At 44.8% G+C, this 16,861-nt stretch overlaps 1 protein-coding gene across 1 annotated transcript; it reads right to left on the bottom strand.

The window, feature by feature from the left end:
• Positions 1-2,423: 2,423 nt before the first annotated feature.
• Positions 2,424-13,036, bottom strand: WNT16 (Wnt family member 16; the record flags this gene model as incomplete). Its single annotated transcript, XM_084269320.1, has 4 exons — positions 2,424-2,888; positions 10,098-10,384; positions 12,604-12,854; positions 12,948-13,036. The coding sequence occupies 4 exons, from the start codon at positions 13,034-13,036 to the stop codon at positions 2,424-2,426; spliced, it is 1,092 nt and encodes a 363-aa protein (XP_084125446.1).
• Positions 13,037-16,861: the final 3,825 nt, after the last annotated feature.

Here is a 16,861-nt window from a genome sequence, read left to right as displayed (position 1 = left end):
CTTTCTTTACAGATCAGGTATGGAAGGAACTTTAGATCCAGTAAAAGCTAAGGTAGTTTTGAGACACAAATTGGGGCTGCTTCAAAAGAAGATCTCAATTTCTGTGCTGAACTCCCAGAATCTGGTTCTTGCTGGGGCCTTGTACAGTGAAACAGTGGTAACCTCAACCCAGATCTCAGCAGAGGCACCATGAAGACCAGGTTCATGCAGGGCAATGAGGCACTTGCCAGCATTAGGCAGATTCAAAGACAGGGAGAGAAACACCTTCATAACTACAGTGACCAGTAGTATGTCCCAATCCATGCTTCCAGTAAGTGCTGTGCCATGGCCTGTGGAGCCTTGGATTTATTTTCCTCTCTCATAGATGAGAACACCCTGAGGCTGACAACTCTTTCTTTGGGGTCTTCTAACAGGATGTGGCCTTCCCATTCAAATTCTCACCGGACTGGTGCTAAACCCTCCTGTGACAGCAATTGGCACGCTGAGTACCCTTCCCACAGACAGCGGATTTTGTGGCCTCAGGATCATTATCTGGGTAGGTCGATATAGACAGTCTGGCCAAATCCAACCTTGGGAAGGTCCAAGAAAGACCTAGCAGACAAAGGACTTCTTGCTTACTGAACTGGTGTCCTTAAGATACTCCACATAAGATTGTGACATCCCACAACCCAGATTTTGTTTGCACAACTGATAGAGTGACAGGCAATCTGGTCACCATCTTTCATGGGTAAATAATTGACAACTAGGGAATTAATCCTTCAAAGCAACTTTGAAAGCATCAACCAAACTGTCTAAGAGACTTTCTTTCTAAAAACTGACTGTTGGTGTGGAACGAGTTAAGAGACTGCAAACCCATGCAAGTCCCCTTGATGTTGGTAAGGGTTCTGCACTTCACTGCTGGAGCTGGGATTTCACTCCTTGTAATGTGGATTGAAACAAATAAAAGAGAAAAGTATACAGAATATTCATTAACCAATGATTTAGAAAATCATAGTGTTTCTCATCAGTGTGCATTAACTACAACAGTTATAACCACACTAACAAAAAAGGAGAACATTTATGCAATTCGCTAATTTCCCCCTACACATGCAAATAAAAATCAGTTAAAGGCCACTACAATGCTACAAATATCCAACCAATAAATGTCAAAAGGCTGCAATCTTATCACATTAGTTTTTGAAACCTTTTACATAACTTTCATAATTTAAATATTTACAAAATATAAACTTTCTTGTCTTATCAAAAATAGGTCTTTGCACATTTAAACAACAGAAATCCTTTCACATGATGCTTTTTAAGCCAGGCATTAAATCACTGCATAAAATAAACAACCTTTCACAGATGTAAAATAAAATTGAGCCAACATAAAGAGGGGGAGAAAATGCTACCACTAACAGCTTAAATATTCTACTGGTATGAGCCAATCCATAAATTGCACTGTGCACTGAACTGGGGATGCAAACTAATGAAAAGTTTTAGCTGCTGCTTCTACAAAATAAAGCAATGTTTTACATTTTTTATCGCTTTATGGCATGTTTCTCCATGCTGAATCTCATGTGGCTAACTGTGAAAATGAGAGGGAGCCACCAGCACGGTGGCTGAACATTGGCAGGTTATTGCGTACAGTCCAACAGCGGGGTGACAACCAGTTGACTTGTAAATTGTGTGTCCAGATAATTAGGAAATGCCTGTGAAGGATGTTATTTCCTTCAAATACCAAACTATGGTACACCACTCCCATCCACCGAGCTGTGATCCAGTCTCTCTACCCTGGACACAGCTTCCTGCGTGCCAATGGGCCCTTGCCCACCCAGACAGTGCCCCACTCTCTGCCCTCAGGTATGTTCCTCAGTGCCAAGCACTTTTCTGCACCTATACAGGAGATGGCTTTCCGAACAGTCACAAAGCCTGTGACTTCATAGTCAAGAGCAGAACATTTTTTTTTTACCCTAAAGTCTGCAGATATTAACCACCTAGTGGACCCATCTAGTCCCAGTTTTAGAAATAGAGATACAAAAGCTATATCTAACATATCTTACACATCCTCTTAACTCTTCAGTCTCTGGCTAAGGAGGTGTTGAGCTTTCTCCGCTGTACCTACTGACCACAAGCACCTTCAGGACATTGTGGCTGTTAAAGACTTGGGAAGTTTAGTGTCTGTCCCTGCTCATAGAGTTACATGTTCATATGCATCACTGGGAGTCCTTTTTCATTGTTTTTAGCTGTCCCTGTGAGCAGGATACTGCTGCTCACTCGGTTGCCCCATCACGTGCCCAATTCTTGGGCTACCCACTGTTTGGCAATACTCATTCTCCTGAGGTTCATCCAAAGTAACTGGATTGTAAAGAGTAATTGCTGCCCGCGTGGCAGTTGTATGTCCCAAACAGCACAGGATGGATTGCCTGGGCTTTCCCTACTCAGTCTTACTTGCAGGTATGGACGTCGGTCATGGTCTCGCATCGCCGGCAGCGCACGTAGCAGCACCAGACGAACTTGCATTCGCACCTTTCCACGTGCCTGACGACGTGGGTGTTGTACCCGCGCCCGCAGCACAGCAGGTTGCAGCCATCAGGTCCCTCTGAGGTGCGGTTACATTCCCTTCCCTGAGTCCCAGGAATCCCTAATTTTTGGTCTTCGACACAGTAATTGGGCGATTTGTTTATGTACAGCAGGTCTTCCTTCCCGATGGGTATTTTCCGCTGGCTTTTCTCTTTCCTGCGGAGCTTTTTCTTCAGTCTGTCTGATATCTGTATGCTGTTTTCATACTTCTCCTTTAGGAACCGGCCAATCTTTTCAAAGGAGGACATGGTTTTCCAACAAGTTTTCACAGCGCAGGACCCGGAAACACCGTGACAGCGGCAATCCACTGACATCAGCTTTGCTACAGCCTGAAAGCAAAGGGAAAACGATGTTTGCACGGGGTTTTTCACTCATTAGGAATGCTGCCAGACATCAGTAACACAGAGGTCTCAAAACATTTAACATTACAGCTGCCATGCCCGTTTCAATGATGGGGAAGCCAGGGCACTGGTGGGTACATGCTATGAATCAGGTTTCAAACTCTGGACCCCCCTACTACAGGAAGCCTTCAGAAGTGCTTTGTGTTTGCACCTTGTGATGGAGATAACATAGCAATATTGGATCACGATAATGAAAGCTTGTATTTCTGGCTGAATTTCCATTCAGGAGGATCATAAATGCCTGGAATGACCAGTCTTGTGTCACTCCTCTCACCACTATAATGCCAACAGCCCTCGTGGGGAATCACATGGGGGGCAGCAGAGACTGGACGGGTAACTGCACTCCTATGTTGGAAGACATTTACTGAGAAAATCTATGCTGTCTTTTAAGGGTGCCTTGAGGCACCCTTAAGATCACTAAGGGTGATCACTACCATCAAGATCACTAGACGTTCACAACATCGTCTGTAACTAAGGCCACAGAATGGCTTGAAGTTGCACAACAGGGCCCGTGTGACCAAAGCAGCAGAGCATACAGGCTGGAGGTGCCTCAAGGCAGACCTGTGTTGGAAGAGCAGGAGGATGACGACAACTCTGAGCTGCAGGTGAAGGCCATCAAAGGAGCCACTGCAAGTCAGCAGAGGTATCATCAGGTATTCTGGAGTAAAACTCAGGTGCTTCCCACTTACAGGAACAAGTCCTGCTCTTGTAATTTAGGCACACTAGCACTGTCATGGGTTTCTAGTGTTTCCAGTCACATAATGGTTCTAACAAAGTTTGATAGTTGCATTCACATTACTTTTATAACTTCCAATGCTTTAGCAAAACTTCCACAGGTATAACCAATATTCAAATGCCATTAGGTGAGCTACTTTCTGATGTCCATGCGTATGCAAGCACTGGGCTGAACAATAACTGATTGACCAACAATGGGAATCTGCAGCCTGCTCCAAGCTTTTGCAACACTCGAGAATTTTGGCTCAGTTTACATGAGACCGAGCCTTAAAGCAGTGGAATCCATATGCATGCAGTAACTTTCTTTACCTGGAACTGCAGTTAAAATTGTCAGCAGACAATCAACATAATACTTCCTTCTGGAAGTCATAGTATGCAATTAGACTTGTGACACATCTCATATTATAGTTTGAAAAACCATTGTGTGCAGAGATAGAGCAAAAGAACACAGTATCATAATTTTTATTTTGTTGCCTTTTACTTTCCCACTAATGTACCCTCTGGAGTAGAGGCTGTTGGTTAATGACTTGGAAAGCCCATGCTATAGTCTTGTAAACTCTCCCCCCCCCCCCAATTTCATTTCAACAATAAAGGCACTTGGGAAAGGTAACAGAAAGTGTGAATTTTAAACGAACTAACTTTTTAAGTTTCTCTTAAAATTTCTCAGGTAGCAACGCCAATACACATTCAAACTACTCCTCTGTAGAGGAACCGTTTCCTACAAAATGGGGAAGGCAAACAACCCTCACCACCCAAACTTCATGATGTTTACTAAATTTCACCTTATACCTTCATTTACTCTGCAGTCCCCACAAATATTAATCACTGTCAATCTGTCCTTCTCAAACTGTTTTAGGGAGTCAAAAAAACCCCAGGAGACAAGTTTATCTAAGATGTTCCTCTGGTTTTCCTTGAAAAAGCAGCTTCATGTCTGGCTGCCTAAGCTTTGATTCTCCAGTGAGACCAGAGCTCTGAAATCTCACCAAGGCCAACTGTCCCTATGCAGAACCAGAAATAAACTCAGGTCCCAGACTCCGTATTTGTACCTCAGGCAGCACAAATGCCATCCTCAGAGTTTCAGAGCCAGTCAAGGCACAGAACAGATAAAATGAGCAGTTGCTACCCTGTATGTTAAATTGGGACTTTTCATTACAGTAAATGCGGTCCCTGACGTTTGGGATGGGTCCAGCGTGGTTCAGTCCACTGACTTCAATGGAAGTTGAGGCCTCCTGGCACGTTCTGCCCCACAGGTATTGACACAAGCCCGAGTTGGTATTTGCATATAACTCTACAAACATTATTAAAAATACACATGACCAAAGTGTTTGCTTGGAGTCATATCTTTGGTGAATGGACAGGGCCTATTGGTTGGTAGAGGTTACTACAGAAGCCAAATAAGCAAGGCTTTCAAAGAACTTTCAGGAAGAAAGTGCAGGTGTATGCCCCAACCTAGAACTAAACCTGGTGAAGCAGTGCACCAATACTGGAGAGATTCCTAGGTGCTGTGGATTGCTTTTGGGATTGGAGATTTCTTTCCCCATCCTGGAAGAAATAAGAATATTGCAACAAACAGATGTTCACCTCAGAGCACACACAGATTACTCCAGTGGCAAACCAAATGGCAGTAAATCTTGTAGCCACTTATCTTCTCTCCTTCGCAAGCTAATTTCTTAACGCTCGTATATCCAGAGTCTGTCAACAAGGAAATCACTGTATAGTCAGAATATGCATAATTAAGATGTAACAGTGATTAAGGCAGATGAGAATTTGAGATCCAAGGACAGAAGGTCTTTGTTAGAACATGGATAACCTAAGAAAATCTCATGGGAAAGGGAAACACAGCACAGAAAAATGCATTTTACACAGAATTTGCAAACAGAAGGGATTTAATAGTATTTTTCCAATTTCTAATGACTGAGGAAAGTAATTGGAACCTCAGAGTAGTTTGAAATCACACTGTGCTATGAGATTTATAAGGTTGCAGATGTAATCCTTGTTTCCACTCCAGTATGACAGGCTATTAATTAGGGAAGAAGCAAGAGGGGAAAAATATATGGTGTGGTTTGGGAAAAGAAGTGCACTTCCAAGTCTGCCAGAACCAGGCACAGTAAAGTCTGGATGAGGCAGAAGGATCCACAAACTGTCAGGGGAAGCACTGACACATGTCTGCTAGGTGCTAAGGGTGAGTTACTTTCGTGTGGGCAAGTAGCCCAGCAGATGACACTCGGAGTCCTTCTCTGAGAACAAATTAATGAAAGGCAAAGGGAGGAAGAGTTTCTAAACAGGAGCAGAAATTTATGTTGGAGTCTCAGGTTGATATAGAAATGTAGAAATGTAGCATATATTAACAGATTATGGAAGATCAGATCAACGCAAGAACTACAAATGTGGTCGAGGGTGGAAGCAGTGAGGGCATCCGTAGTGGCTACAGACATTTGTGGTTTTATTCTCTGTTGTTCAGGCTTCTCACATGAAGCTTTGATGCATATTTTAGGAAGATTTCTGGTGTTATCATTCTTGCCTCCTTTGCCACTTGCTGCCCTCAGCTCTGGTGGTACTAGTGAAGCAAGAGTACAGGGTTAAGTGATGAACTGGATACAGTGCTGAACGCTGATCCATGTTAAAAATTAACCTGGAAAAAAGATCATTTTTAAACTGACTTCCTTCCACTCATCCAATGCAATTAACATAGGGAACGGCATGGATTGGGAATTCATGGCTGGCTAAAACACACAGATGGGCAGAAAGCAGAGACTGGTCTGCAGAAAAGGCAAGTACAAGTGGAATTGTAGTTTATATACCCCTTAATGCTAATTAATGCTTACTATCCCCAAGCCAAGTTCTCTGTTTGCAGGCACTGTTCTCAAATGGGACTGCCAGGACTTGTTTTGCAAGGGGAACTAATGCCTCTACTCAAACAGCCTAACTTAAACTGTTAAGGGAGAATTAATAGAACGATTCATGAAGACAAGCACATGTCCTGCCAGAGGTATAGCACTTAAGAACAGTTGCAGATTGTTGGTGGGTCTGTTACCAACCCACAAGAATAAGTAAAAATAAACTTCAATGAGCCAAGTTATTTCAATATGAGAACACTAGTCCTGCAGATCAAATAAACTTCCACAAGTGCAAAAACTGAGCAGAATTCTTCCATCTGTAAAAAAACCCCAAACGAATATGATAATAGTTAATCCACAGTGTCTCACTCCCCTTATATAAAGAGCAGAGAGATTCCCAACTCACCTGTGCACAGCTAAATACACTGAACATTACAGTGCTGGATTTGATGAACGTTTATCTTGTGGCAGAATAAGAAATGAAATCTGGATCTTCTGAAATTCAGGTTTGCATCCTAAATGGTGGGCCATTCATTCAAAGGATACTTACTGGTTTAAAATCAATATATATATTGGATTTAACTGTGAGAAGTAGAAATGTAAAATAGTATTTTATTCAGAAATGGGAAAGGAACAAGAGAATTCTGCACATATCAGTTCTGTTAGTAGCACCAAGCAAACACAGAAGTATTGTCCCTGGAAGACTGCTCTTGCAAGACACAGGACTGGGAACATGATGGTATTTCTTACAAAAGGTCATGAGGTACCAAAATATATTGCAAAACATCCTTCTTGTAAGCCCCAAAACATGAAAGTCAACATTTTCCAACATCTCCTAGTTAAGGATTTTGAAACTACGAAAATCAAGAGCTCTGCTAAACTTTACTTCAACCAATATCACTGCTAGAAATCCCAAATACCAACAACATTCTCTTTCACTCTGGACAGTGGTCAAAATACTTGCTTTATCCTACTGTTTGCCATTAAGTTGCAAAACATTTATGCACGGAAGCTGGCTAAATACTCCGCATATTTTCTTCCAAGATAATGAACAACAAATACACCATTAATACAAAATCAGTGAAATAATGGTCTTCTGGCCTTTCAGGCTTCCAAGGGGATTTTTGTTTTGAAAAAACAAAAAAACCCCACAAAAATGTCTTGGGAAAAGAATAAGCATATGTATCCTGTGCACCAAATGAGTCTGTGACGGCATACTTAGAGAGCCTTGTCTGAGAGCACAGTGTGGAGGTCCTCAGGACCTGAGGGATCTTCCTGGGCCAGATTCTATCACATTCCTGGAGACCGACAGCCTAGTCTTGAACTCTGGTTTCATGGAATTGCATATGGTAAGAGGTACCACTCAACGTGAACAGTAACGGAAGATGCTGCAGTTGAATGAGATTAAAGATGTGGACTCAGAATCCATTATATTTTCATGCATATAAATAGCATCTGAGATAACTTTGGATCCTGTCAAAAATACTTTTTGAAAGAAAATTAACTATCCTAACCAAACCCAGGACAGTGGATAATGAAGAGTCACTTAATGACATCCTCCAATTGCTTGTAGCCTTAGGTCACTATTTGAAAATACATTATCTTCAGCTGAATGTACTCTTTCACCTTTGCCAGCCCCTCCTGTCCCCATGGTAGGTGGTGTGTGACCAATATAGATGAGATCAGGGAACTGGTCCAACTTTTAAGAAGTCAATCCCAAAAGAAATTTTTCCCTTCTAGGGTCTGTGTGTGTATATATACATATACACATACAGATATATGTGTGTGCATTTTTTACGGTTGAACAGTCCCTTGGTACCATTCACAGCGCAAGACCCTGGGCAGCTGTGCTGGCATACCCACAGCAAAGAGAGATGAGCACAAGGATGGTGCTGGAAGACCATTGCTGGAAGTAAATGCTGCCACTGATGACAAAAGGACAGCAAACTACTGCTGCTGCTAAATAAAGCTAGAGACAAGCAAGAGAACAGCGTATCAAAGAGAAGACCACCTAAACATAGAAATCACAGCTTTATCTGAAGTTCCTCTGGAGCCCTGCACTCTTCTTCCTTACACTCCCACTGGCACCCTAATCTGAGAAAATGGCATTGTATAATGACAAACATGAGTATTAAAATAAAAATTAATTTATTTGTATGTTAAAAAATCATGAAATTAAGAGAGATTATTTCATGAAGATTATCTCCTCCCTTAAATCTCTCTCTACAAGTGTGATAAGTGACCCTTCATCATTTTCCCTACGGAAATAATCAAATTTCTCTACTTATGTACATTAGCTGACTGACATCTAATTAAACTTGCAGTAACTGTTCTTAGTATCAGAAGTTTGCTTCTAGTTCAATCTTTAAAAGGGCCTATGTCCCTGAAAGGTTTCCTGGTTTTCCAGCTATATACCTGAATTGAATAAAATAACATACATTATTGTAAAGTGTCAAAATTAGTTTAAATCAAAATAAGTTGCAATATTACCACCATGGCTCTTACAGTGGCTTACTGTGGCTGTTCCCCATCTATGGCAGACAAGTAAGTTGTTTTCAGTACAACCCACTGATGCTGCTGTTTGCTACAGGAAATTAGTGAGTTAAAGTGGAGTCCATCAATATGTGCAGTTAAAACCAGAGGGTCTCCATTTCTTTTTAGTTATAGCTGTGTCTCTGAGCAGAAGAGATTGAAAGTATTATGGGGCCAGAGAGAGTCATTAAACACTTACAAAGTTAGAAACTCCGAGGGAAAGCAGAGAAAGTAAGTGATTTTAAAGCAAGAACCTGGATCCAAGTCTCTGCTATTCCAGATGTAAGGCCAAGCGCAGGACTGCAGACTCACATTTCCCCATACTGTCTGTTTCTGCCCGCATTTTTCATCCTCTGAAGATCAGGACAGGAGGACCCAACATCACACCTGCCCACATTCCCTCTGCGGGTTTGACGTCCCTTGGGGCTGAAGAAGAGCTGACTGAAGCTGGTCACCTCTCACTTCTCTGATGAGTGCAGTAACCTACAGGTTACATTAAAACAGGAGGGACGTTTCCATCCCATCTTTTAAAAGAAAAGGTTAATTCTCAATTTCCTCTCTGGATGATGTTTGCCTTCTCCTCTCAGGAGCAGACCCCAGATGGTGGATACCAACAGGGTAACAATGCCTCGTGCTCACTCTGCTCAGTGTTAGAGAGAATTTAAAAAGCATGTCATGATAATAACAGAATATTACTGACAATAAGTGGAAAAAAAATCCTAATGTATTATGCTGATATCAAAATTATTTCCAGCTTGCTGCAGCACATCAAACATCTATTTGAGATTACTCTGATTATTAGTCTGGTTCTAATTTCTTTTCTGAGTTTCACTTTAACCTGTGAATTTTAGTTAGATAGTTAAAACTAGCTCAGCTTGTGAGTTTGTGCACAGTTGCTCTGGTGGTGTTAGTGCTGCTCTTGCCACAGGCCCCATCTGTACCTGCAGCCAGAGACAGGCCTCGCTTGGTTAATGCCATCTTGTCAACGAAGGTGAGCGAGCAGCAGCTCCCGCTTCCGGACGGTGACACGTACCTGCCTCCCAGCCTCGCTGTTGTGCAGGTTCATCGCCGCCAGTCCGCTCCCGCTCTTGTCCGTTACGTTCTTAATGGGCACGTCCAGGAACTTTCTGCTGAATGACATTCCGTAGTGGATGTCGTCGGAGCAGCCGCCCCAGTGCCAGCCCTCGCTGGCCGAGCCGCCGTGACGCAGGCTTGTGTCGCAGGAGCACTCGGTCATGTTCCCTGCGCTGCACGATCGCGTCACCGAATGCACGAGGCCCGCTGACGTCACTGCGTATATGAACGCAGTCTCCTTCGTGCCTACAAAGCAAGGCATGAAGGTGTTATTTCATAACTCCCCCATTTCCTTCCCGGCGGAGCTGTAGAAACTGAATTTACAAGCCAGGCTATTTATTATTAAAAGGGAACCGTTAGAAGTTTAAAGGCATCACAGCTTGGGCTTAGAGTTAACTAGTTTAAAGCAGTGGGTATTCACATCCAAGAACGACTTCAGGGCCTCCTCATATGACCACGCTATTAACAGGCACTGTTTCTGACTGCTTGTACCATGCGATTTTTTGGTAACTTCTTTCTAAATATGGTGGGGAACTTTATTTGCCATAGCACCTTTCAAGCCAATTAAGTTTTAATAATAAAACCAAAAAATCAAACCCAAACGAAACCACACCCCAACCCCCTTCCCTGCACTTTGCTTTTCACTATTCATATTAATTTGAAGAAGAAAAGGTTAGTTCAGATCCCAGAGAAGGAACTCAAATCTGTCACGATCCCGGGTTACTTTGGTACAGGGCCAGAACTTACCTCATGTTAAATTTAGCAAACACTGAGGTTGTTCTAATTCACAAAGGCTGCAAACACCCCCAAGAATCTTAAACCAGACAGGAACTGGGATGGCACAAGGATATTTAGGCCATGTGCTTTTCCTAGAACAAGCTGGCCATGGGAAAGGCCGCAGGATAAAAAGCCCTCAGCTGTTAGACTCTTCTCAGACTCTTCTTAGGACCTGCCTGAGCCTCTTAAGCCTGTACTATTCTCTGAGACTTACAGCATAGTCTGGCACCAGTGTTTAAACCACACTAAACAAGTGTTACTCTCCATGCAAACTGAAAATCAGTGCCTGGTCAATAACGGCAGCTAAAATTCCACTTTGCTAATTTTCACTGCTTTAAAAACAACTTGTCACTTCCAGTCTCCCAAATTGCTGCTCATGGGCAGGAAAGTTCCTTGTTTCTCCCGTTCGTATCAATCTGTGGTACTGTGCTTCCACAGGACATACTAGTGAAGCTTTGTGGGTTGGGTGCTACTCTTCTATGGGTCTGCAGGAAGAGTCCTCCCCATTGGACACAAGGGACTAACATACAATGCGTATGGTTACATATAGTGGGGTAAACTGCTCCTGCTCCTGGGTGGGTTTGAGGTTTTTTTCCTCTTTTCCTTTTTGGAACATGAATCACTTTTTATTGCTCATTTTACATTTTCATGGTTAATGTTTGGCGATCTTTTCGCTGTTGCATTGTAGTACAAAACAGAAACACAAAATGAAGTACTAGAACTGGAGGGAATGGTATGAAGCTGTGACAGGGGAGGTTTAGGTTGGTTATTATGAAGAGGGTCTTTAGGGAGAGGGTGGTTGGGCACTGGGACAGGCTCCCCAGGGAAGTGGTCACAGCATCAAGCTTGACTTAGTTCAAGAAGCATCTGGACAATGCGCTCAGTCCCATGCTCTGACTTGGCTGGCTCTACGTGGAGCCAGGAGTTGGACTCGATGATCCTTGTGGGTCCCTTCCAACTCAGGATATTCTATGAATACTTAAAGTTCACATTGATGGCTACAGCAAAATCACCGCTCAGAAGAAACTTGCAGGACCAAGACCATCTGATACAAACAAAACGTCCCTATTCCAGTGTAGATTTCAGCAGTGCCATTATCAGTTGATGCAACAGAAGCAGCTTTGCTCTTGCTGTGCCAAGCAGCACTGTGTAATTGGGCGCATAAGATACATTTTAACGCAATTCGCGTTGCATATGGCGCTGCGAGCAGATTTTCACCTGTAATCAAGTGACCTTTTCGAAATACTGTGTGTCATTACCGCGCTCATTTAGTCATTACGACACAAGGCGATAAACCCAACATCAGCCTAAGAATAACAACATTTCAACACAATTAAGTGGATCTAGTTAAAGGCGCCGTCATCCACGGACGTCTTAGGCAAAGAAATCACAGTAAGCAACAATAATTTTGGAAAAACAATGGCAAGTTTTGTCAGCTCGGTGCATTTCGTGTACCCGTGTCAGCCTCCCGGGGCGGATGCGGTAACCACCCGCCACGACGGCACTCCTCCGCCCGGCGCTGCCGGTCCCCTCGCCCGCCCCGCCGGAGACCCGGCTCCCCGCCGCCCGTCCCACTGGACTCCTCCGGGGAGAGGTGAACCGGGGGAGCCCCGCTGCCCTCCCTGCCCCGGCGGGGCGACGGCAGGCGCACCTGCGGGCCGGGCAGCCCCGTCGGGGCGGACACTCACCGCTGCTGAGCTGGTGCCCGAAGGCGGAGGCGGGGGCGGCGGGTCCGCGGCGGGTGGCGGGCGGGGGGCGGCAGTCCCACCGTTCGTGTCGGAACTGGCTGCGGCACTCCTGGAGGCCCAGGCGCGCTCCCTCCCGGATGGCAGGCACCAGCTCCGGCTTCTGCTTGCACAGGTCCTGCTGCCGGCGGCTCAGAGGCGGGCTGGCGCAGCCCGGCTTCTCCGGCCCGCCGGCGGCGGCGATGCCCAGCCACCTGCAGAAGCAGCCCCCCCGTCAGCGCCGAGCCTCGGCGGACACGAGGGGACGGGCGCCGCGCAGCCCTCCCTCCCGCGCCCGGCTTACTCACATCCAGGTGCCGCCGGCGGCGGCGGGGCAGAAGGCGAGCAGCAGCGCTGCCCGCAGCAGGCACGGTCCGAGGGGGGCTCCGCGCCCCATGGCCGCCGCATCGAGCCCCGCCGAGCCGCCGCTGCCCGCCGCCCGGCCCCCCGGGCAGCAGGGACCGAGGGGGACGGCCGCCAGTAGCGCCCCCTTACTCGGGTCTCTCCTCGTCGAGGGGCAGAGGGCAGCTGGCCGGAGAAGCTCGGGCCGTCGGAAGGCCGCCCCGGGGAGGATGGGCTGGCGGGGCGGGCGACGGGAGGGGAAGCATTGGGAGCGCTTGATTCCCTTCAAGGTGAGAAAGTTGGGTTTGATGTTTTCTCCGGCTCCGTCCCCGGCTCTGCCTCCCCCTGCCGCGCATTGGCCGCCCAGGGGCCGGGGCGGGCCGGGGCGGGCCGGGGAGCGCCGGGTTCGCGGGGGTTGCGCACCGCACCGCACCGCACCGCTGTGCCCCGGCCGGGAGCGGTGCAGCTGCTCGCCAGCCTCTCCGCAGTGCTGCCCCTTTTCCTCTCTGGGATGTGAAGCGCTGCGAGGGGTCTGGGGGCGGCAGAGCGGGGCTGCAGGCGAAAGAGGCTGTGTGTCTGCGGTGATCTCACCCACAGAAAGAAGTCGTGGCACAGAACACTGATGTCAATACATCGTAACACTCCCCACACGTTTTATTCAAATCTGATACTATGAGAGTATTGACTAACTGGCTGCAGAGTGAGTACCAAATACTCATTAGGGCAGCACTGGTCGGCTCCTGTTAACTCCAGTGAGACAGCCTTATCAACTGCTACCTTAATATTTGTTAGTTACTCATTTTACATAATAAATGCCAATGAGTCAGCTAGCACCTGATGAAGAGCTGGTGTTGGCACTCTGAACTTTCAAATCTTCTTTGATGACAGTATGTTGCTGCTTCCTTCTGTGTAAGTGAAACACCTGCACTAAAATTAATCTGGGTTAAATGGCAGCTCTGCAAAGACTTTGATTTGGCACAATTGCAAAATAGGGAAATAGCTCTTGTTGGCTGACAATGGTTCTACATGAAGAGCACAATAACTGTCCTCAAATGACAGACGCACATTTTTAAGAGCATGACATGGAGAGGAATAATCACACAAATGTGGTGTTCCCCCTGTACTTTTCTCCCTGCATGGGCTGAGATATTTTAAGAGCACAGGCTGTGGTACATTTAGATATATAAAGTTATGTCTCCTTCCTACTTTGTGTTCATTTGCATTCTCTTAAAGGGTCTCCACAGCACCACCAGTTTGGGGCAGACGCCATATGACCCCACAAGCTATTTAAACATCTTCTGATATATCTTGTTTCCTCTGTTCTGAATTGTAGTCTGGGGAACATCTGCTTGTGGTTGCAGAGGAACTTAGTCCGGAGTGAGGGAAATGGATGGAGGACGACATCGGAACACAGGGAACCAGCCATGAAACAGGCCTGAAACCAGCCAAAACTGTGTGGGCTGTGTCAGAGAATTACCTAATTATTTCAGGACACATGGTTCGTTTTATCCTCACTGCTGCTTCCTGGCTCCACCTACGAAAGTTAATTCAAAGCCCTGGTCTAGCAGCAGCATATTTCTTATGTGCATCTTGATCTGCCATATACATTTATCATCCACTCTAAAACGTTTCTTTTAACCCTGCCAGTTCTTTTAACAGGGTTCTTCTCTGTGGTCTGTTGGGGCTTTGGTTTTGTTTTTAAATAAGCAGCAGCCTCTGGTCCTTAACTCCTATATGTGACTTTTTCTCTAGAAGCCATAGAATCTTATGTGCTAATAACAATGTAAGGTTTAAATTAGGAAAAAACCCCAAGAATTATGGGGTGGCCTGTGAAATAAGATCCTGCTGCCCACGTAATGATGACAGTAGTGTTACTATAGTTAAAATGGCTGTAAGAATAGTTTTATAAAAAAGTGAATACACAAATCTAATGTATTTGAGACATGACTATTTGATTAGTGTGACCAAAGTATTAGCAGTTTTCATACATTTTTCACCTTGTAAAAAGAAAAGAAAAAATTAATTCATGTTTCTTCTGAAACAGAAATGCCCTATAAATGTTATTTTGGTTGTTTAATTATATATATATATAAAAAGAAACAAAAAATAACACAAACAGGAGGGGAATCAACTTTTTTGAAAGGATAGACACTGGCAGGACAAGGGGGAATGGATTAAAATTAAAGGAAGGAAGGTTTAGATTAGATATTAGGGGGAAATTTTTTACAGAGAGAGTGGTGAGGTGCTGGAACAGGCTGCCCAGAGAGGTGGTGGATGCCCTGTCCCTGGAGGTGTTCAAGGCCAGGTTGGATGGGGGCCCTGGGCAACCTTGTGTAGATCCAGGCTTGGAGGTTGGTGTCACTGCCTGTGGCAGGGGGGTTGGAGCTCTATGATCCTTGGGGTCCCTTCCAACCCACACCACTCTATGATTCTATGATTATAAAAACACTAATCATGTTTATAGCATATCTTACATATGATACCATAAATAAATTATCTGTCTCTTGGGTTTCCTTATGCTGGGATCTGATTTTGTCTACATTGTCTTTCTGCAATAACTATTAAGCAGTTAGAAAAACCCTTTGGTCATACACACTCCTATAAAGTGAAACAGTTGCAATTTAGATGGCTGATGCTAAAGAAAAAATAAAAATAATGTAAATCTTAGGGCACTTCTTGAGACCATCCGGTTCAATCTCTAGCAGTGACTGACCACATTTTTTCATGACCTCCTGATCTGAAGAAGTTTGGATGACTATGTATTTGTGTCCTAACCCCCCATCTGCCTTGCTTCCCATCTGTTTCCCTTACAACCACTCCCCTGTTGTCCCCCAGCCCCTCCACCTCTTCTCTGGTTATTGCAGCTTGGTTCCCCCCACAAATCCCTCAGACTCTTCCCTTCCCATCTGCAGTCTACACCATCTCTCATCTTTATTCCCTTTGTATTCTCCTCTCTGGGCAACAGCAGCCCATACAGGAGCATTTCTGTACAGGAGACTCTCTGTAAGTATGCCTGCACATGCAGATTGGTTTGGCTACTTGGGAGGGAAGGAGAAATGAATTACTTTGCAAGCCATGGGCTTTGCAGACCCGCAGAGGGATTCCGTTTGGAAATACCTTGCCCATCTAGCGAAATTGGTTGGAATTCATCAAATGTCTTTCAAAGTGTCTTGTTCCAATTCAGTGGCACTGGAAGACCGTTCAGCCCATGATGGACAGCAGCGTGAGTGGGATGCAGAGACAATGAGATGGAATCCAAGGGAAGGTCAAGTGCTGAGCCTGAATGATAAAAAATGACTATAAATCAGTGAGGATAAATTAGACTGGCTGCTTATCTTTCTTACTTTGCCAGGGTGGGGCCATCTGTGGCTATTCATACTATAATACCCGCATTTTTTCTTATTTTTTTTTAGAAAGAAGACAATAAACTGTTGTTAAATGGAAAAAAAAAGAAGGAAATGTATCTAAGCTGAGAGGTATTTCCTGACTGGACTTTTACTAATTTAATGTATGACAATGATTAACGTGATCTCAACAGAGTCAATTAGAGATATCTATTTTTTGATTCATTGTTAGATAAGGAAAAATACATTGTGGTGCAAATTCTGTGTGAATACGCAGATCACCTGACAGACAGTGTGCTTCAGAGAGTGATTATCTCTTGTGGCTCGTGCTGCCACTATAATCAAGGCCTGACATCCTATTTACCAGATGCAAGCATACACAAAGTTAACCTCTCCTAAACAACTCACCCCTTTTTAAAGTTTTGTTCAAACTGTGTTGTTTCTCCTGGAACTTCTGATGCCCAGTACAGAGAGACATGAAAAAATCAATGTGCCACTGCAGCAGACTCTGTTATCCCACCTACATATATGGGCTC

The sequence above is a fragment of the Gallinula chloropus genome (assembly GCF_964237585.1).
Source record: "Gallinula chloropus genome assembly, chromosome: 1".
NCBI lineage: Eukaryota > Metazoa > Chordata > Aves > Gruiformes > Rallidae > Gallinula > Gallinula chloropus.
Note: the sequence above shows the minus strand (reverse complement) of the source record. Positions and strands in the feature narration are given on the sequence as shown.